The sequence below is a fragment of the Lineus longissimus genome, chromosome 15 (genome assembly GCF_910592395.1).
Source record: "Lineus longissimus chromosome 15, tnLinLong1.2, whole genome shotgun sequence".
Taxonomy (NCBI): domain Eukaryota; kingdom Metazoa; phylum Nemertea; class Pilidiophora; order Heteronemertea; family Lineidae; genus Lineus; species Lineus longissimus.
Window position 1 is genome coordinate 7,855,641 of NC_088322.1, and position 5,842 is coordinate 7,861,482.

The following is a 5,842-nucleotide window of genomic DNA, read 5'->3' on the forward strand; positions in this document are numbered from 1 at the left end:
TGTTTGAATCTGTTGAAAATTGAGGAATATACTTCGGTAGGGTAAATCAAGAATGCAATCACTCAAGGGGTAAAAAAATGATAGCTAGACAAAGACCCCTCATACTGTTACTGCGTGTATATTGAAACCAGCTTTGGCTTCAAAGATTTTCTGAAACTATTGACCTATAGTGCAGGCGAAGGAAGACGACCAGGACGACGAAATGGACTGCATGGAGTCTAGGTGCTTGTGATAATCCGAACCATTCCAAGCCCCTACATGTGTTAACATGCTTTTGAATGTCGATAACTTGCGAGTATTTCCGGGATAAGGACAGCTTTAGGACTTATACATGCTTCCCGGAAATTGGTGGCTTGCATTTGAACTAACTTTTTCCCCCTTGTCCGTCATTACAGGCATTCAAGTGTGTTGGTCAACCATGACAATCTCCTTTGTCCCTCCACCATAAGGCCTAGTTTCCCCTTATGACATCACTATTTCGAACACTCAGCGCCCCATTTCTGGAAAGGTGTATATTAGGTGTATTCCTGTTTCGCCTATTCCTGTTCCGCCTATTCCTGTTCCGCCTATTCCTGTTTCGCCTATTCCTGTTTCGCCTATTCAAATGTATTGCTAACCTCCCCACAGACGTAGGAATATGAATCGTCCCTTACTATAGTGTTAAAGGCTATCATTAAGAATAAAGTCTGAAATAATGGATTTAGCGACATGTCAATTATTTCAGTATTATTCGGAATAACTTTGGAAAATTATACATAGCTTACATCGGCTTATGTTTTAGCTTATTTTAAAAGGCAAGAAATAAAATAGTAAGAAAATTTTACCCTTTCATCAGATTTGAGAAAGGTTTCTTAGGCCTGCATTTTATATTGTGGATTCTCTTTCTTTTGTCTTAGTCAGTAACTGGCTTCGTAATAGAAAGAATACCTATAGCTACATTGTTCTTTACTATGACATGGGTTTTACAGCTGATTTTGATTAAATAATTATGAGAATGTACAGTATTATGTATTTTTATCAAAAAGTCATGAATTCCTGTTTTTATAAAATAAGCGACTGCTTTACTCTACTTAATCTATTAGTTTTTACTGTGTGTCAGTATGGTCATATGGTCAAATAAGTCCCGGACTGTCCCCGCTTTCAAGGTGACTCTTTCAAAACAGTCATGGCATGGTTTGTTAACAAAGTTGATGGCATTTGATTAGTCAAATTGTCATCACATCGTTAACATCATCCAATTGTCCCCTCACGTTTTCCCCATACAATGGACATGCATCCCTAAGGTTCCCCCTGGGAGAGTCGATTTATTGTAGGGGTACTGGAAAGTAGGCGAAACAGGAATAGGCGAAACAGGAATAGGCGAAACAGGAATTTTGTAGGCGAAACAGGAATAGGCGAAACAGGCATAAACCTTATATTAACAAATAGAGTTACTTTTGAGTCCAAACGACTGGGGGACTTGGGCCTACATTATCCAATATCATTTCTTAATCATTTTTTACACAGCACATCAAGCCATCAACAAACAAGCATTACCTTCACGCGCTCCAACAAAATGTATGTAGATTTCCAACACTTTTCACACCCTCAATGTCAATGATATACATTAGACATTATGCGTTTGGATCATCTAATAACATGGCCAAGTCCTTTGGGACCCCTTGTCAGCAATACATGTCCTCGAATTAATGGTAGTTCGCGTGGTAATTACATTTCGCTTGCGGCTTTGAATTGCGCGTTGTGCGCGCCCTGCGACAGTTAATTGTATCACAATAAAAGGTCGCAGACCCTGCTAAGAGCGAAAAGAAGGAACATTCCTCATCTAATGGATGTACTGAACACTACAAACAATCGAATTCGACATAAGCCTTTCTAAAATTGGTTACAGTGGCCTTAAAGTGAAAACATGGCAATCGGCATGAGGTTAAATGTCTTCAATCAACGATATTCCGAATCGATTATGTACAGTTGTGAGATGAATCATGGTGTGGTGGGACACGAAGAAATAATATTGCATTGCCTCTACGATTCGTTTATTGTCGATATACACGTTTACTGATTGTATTAGCATCGATTTTTCATCAAGAAATCTAAAAATTTTCAATCGTGTCTGAATTCGTTGTTTGTCCCTTTCGTCGAATTCCGTCTTCGCCGTTGTCTTCGGCGTGGTTGTGCTTAGTAGCTTGCGACATCCCAGGGGACATCATAGACAGGCATGTCTTTTAAACGGTAACTTCTAAATTAACGTGGTTACTAGAACTTGTAAACGATAAACTTAACGCAAATGTCTTTGCTATACTGACATAAGAGTCCAAATGCTTGTCACAACTACACTGACATGATACACGTAGTCCAAAACACATGTCATAACTACACTGACATGATATAGTCCAATTAACTCTGTCCATCAAATCGGATTATCCTTTGCCTTCATCAGCAGAATCAGTCTGGAAATAGGGCGTTTCAGGGCTAATCCGCTTGCCAATCGCACGTCGACAATCCTAACAAGATTGTCGGTTCCAGGGTAGACGGCTACGACTTCGGCAATTTTCCAAGATCCTCGTTTTGCTTTCTCATCCACAACTAACACAATGTCATGTCCTTGGAGATTCTCTTCTTCTTTGGACCATTTGAGGTGAGGCGACAGCTTGTGAATCGAGGTCATCCAGCGTCTCCAGAAGTTGTCTACCATGTTGTTGCAAAGCTGGCGACGTTTGTGATGATTTCCGGTAAAAGGCTCGCATGGCACTTGTGGCGACTGTAGTTCTCCTCTACCGATGAGAAAGTGGTTTCGCGTGACAGGCTGATCATCGAGTGGTGACGAAGACACGGCGAAAAGAGGACGACAGTTTATCAAGGCAGAAATCTGTGTGAACACCGTTTCCCATTCCACAAATGTGAGTTTGTCGGAATTGACCATCGTCTTCATGGCGCGCTTGACTTCCTGTACCATTCTCTCAACAACCCCCTGGTGGTGAGGGCCATCGAGTGGACCGAATTTCCATTCGATTCGGAACTTTAGGCTGGCTTCACGTACTTTGTCTTCGTCTAATTGGAGATGGAGCCGCCGAATTTCCTTATCGGCTCCTCGGAAAGATGTGGTGTTGTCACTGATCATCTTGGCCGGGGCTCCTTGGATGCTAACAAATCGTTCCAATGCTTGCAGGAAAACTTCGGTAGTCAAGTCTTGAACGCAGGTGAGGTGGACAGCTCGAACAGTAGCGCAAGTGAAGACAGCGCCATATCCCTTCGATACTGTGTTACGGTTGACCTTGACGATAACAGGGCCGAGATAGTCAATGTTCAGTGCAAGGACCTTGGCGTTTCGAATGTGATACGTTTTCAGTTCGGTGTCTTCATGATCTGTTCGAACATTGCGTGGTGTCTCTGGCCAAGAGCTCGGAGGTAGGCGTAGTTATGCAGGTCCATCGATGACGCGTTTCATGCCCTCAACATCGACTCCTCCAGAGACCAGATCGATTACATTCTGGTCAGTTGGTACGTAGGCAACATCTGTGATTGGGTTGAAATCGCCGGTTATTTCGCCGACTCGACAGGCAACATATGAGCGGAATGCTTTCGACTGAGTGCGTAGCCATGCGATAACAGTTACTGCCATGCTATCTGTCCATAACTTCATGCATTGGATGTCCAGGCGCAGCGCATCACGAACTGTAACCATCAGATGGGCCAGCAGCAGTAGTGCCTAGAGTTCCTTGCGCGGGATGCTACATTGTTTTAGTGGCGTAAGGCGACCGCGTGCGCACACAAACGAGAGTTCAGCATTAGATTGTTCAGATTCCTCCCATCTCAACCAAACACCAATTCCCATTGCGTCTTCGGATGCATCGCTAGCTCCATGAAGGGATACACTTGGTAAAAGTTTATACTGATACTTCTCTGGGATGAGACATCTCGGTATTTCGAGTTCACAGACGTCGGTCAGAGAGCTTTCAGTTCGGTAAACAGGTCACTTTCGGGGCTTATCGGAGTGTCCCAACCGAGATCGAAGCGCCACATTTTCTGCAGTAACATCTTTGGCCGAACGATGATGCCTGACAACATGCCAAAGACATCATAGTACGATGCAGTTTTGGAGAGTATTTTACGTTTAGTTGGGAAAATATCTTTGCTCTCGACCTTCTTGACGCTTAATGTGTCCTTTTCGATATTCCAAGTGGTTCCGAGAACGGTCGTTTCTCCGTTGCTTGGGATGTATTCCGGATCACATACAGTTGGCTTATTCGACAGCCACTTGCGGATGTTGAGTTTACCCTTCCCTAGGGTACCGGTAAGATCGGCCTTTAACTGTTGAACACTGTCCTCTGCTCTCTGAGAGTCATTTAAATCATCCATGTAGAATTGATCGGTGATGACACGTTGAATCTCAGGATTTTCAGATGCATGCTCCTGAGCGACATGACGTAATGCCAGGACTGCGGCGGCGGGTGAAGACTTATCTCCAAATGTTACGGTTGTGAGTTCATAAACGGTAATGAGTTCTCCTGGGTTCGCGCGGTAAACGTATCGGTGATAGCGTGCGTCCTCTTTGTTTAGCTCTACTGCTTGGAACATCTTAGAGATGTCAGCGACGACACCTACTTCATATTCGCGAAAGCGCAATCCAATGTCGAATATACTTGGGCTAACTACGTCACCCTTTGCTAGATAGTCATTTAGCGAGTGTCCTAGGTATCTAGCTTTACTGACATAAACAACACGGACAGGTGTGGTTACTGAGTCCTCAGCGAAGTGCGGAAGAAACCACATTCCATGACCGTCTTTCATATCCTGTTCAAATTCAGCTGCGGGTACACGGCGTGCTACTCCTCGTTTCAACTGGTCCTCCATCTGTTTTGCATAGACTACCCATTCTCGTGGTTTCTTTTTAAGCTGCTTCTTTAGGTTTAAAAAGCGTTTCACAGCGTAGTCGTAGTCGTAGTTGTTTGGTAGACCGGTTGGCAATTTCCTCCACGGTAGGGAAACTTGGTACGTTCCGTCTTCTAGCTGGGTCAAACTTTGCTTCGTGTTCTCATTGGCGTGTTGATTCTCACGTTCAGCTTCGCATTTGCAGTACTTCGGTTGAAGACCAATCTTGTCGATCCCAAGAAATTCTTCGAGTTCACTAGTTGCAGTAAGTCCCATAAAGTTGACAGCAGCGTTAGCGTTTCGATGCTCTTAACCTGAACCGCCCTGTAGGTACCAACCCAGGGGACATCGTGCTGCCACCGGGTCGCGCTCACATGAACTGACAATCTTCTCTGGGGTTAACAAGTCACTGTTATCAACACCTAAGAGAACATCAATGACTGGGCTGGTGGCTTCGGATATAACAACGTTATCTAAGTGGCGATAATTCTTTAAAGGTTCTTGGCGGATGACAGGTACGTCACCACAAGGTTTCTTCATTTCTAAGAATCGAGTTTGTCTAATGACATCGCCATCCCAACCTTGGATTTCACAATCAATCACTCTCAAGTTTCGACTGGTGACGGCGCCCCCGGCGGTAGTAATCTGGTAGTTTTGAGTGCCATCACTGTCCGTTGCTGGGAGTATGCCTTCCCTTACGATAGAGACTTTACTTCCCGAGTCTAGCAGAACTCGGACTGGATATTTCTTTGTCCCGGTTTTAACGTAAGCCATCACGGTAGGCAGAATGCATGAGACTGTGCTATTAGTCGATGACGATTCACGAGTAGCAAGAATGTTAGAGTTTTGTTGAACATTAAAGCTCGCTGCAGTTGGGTTCAATGATGATTTCATCTCGTAATGGCGATAACCTTCATTACCATAAACTCGTGGGCAGATAGAGGAGAAGTGGGTATCGATACCACATGCAGGC

At 44.1% G+C, this 5,842-nt stretch overlaps 1 protein-coding gene across 1 annotated transcript; it reads right to left on the minus strand.

The window, feature by feature from the left end:
• Positions 1 to 3,942: 3,942 nt before the first annotated feature.
• LOC135499405 (uncharacterized) lies at positions 3,943 to 5,145 on the minus strand. The gene has a single exon (XM_064790149.1). The coding sequence runs from the start codon at positions 5,143 to 5,145 to the stop codon at positions 3,943 to 3,945; it is 1,203 nt and encodes a 400-aa protein (XP_064646219.1).
• Between the last annotated feature and the right edge of the window lie 697 nt (positions 5,146 to 5,842).

Excerpts from the sequence above, each read along its gene's own strand:
- LOC135499405 (XM_064790149.1), bottom strand. The coding sequence starts at position 5,145 with ATGGGACTTACTGCAACTAGTGAACTCGAAGAATTTCTTGGGATCGAC.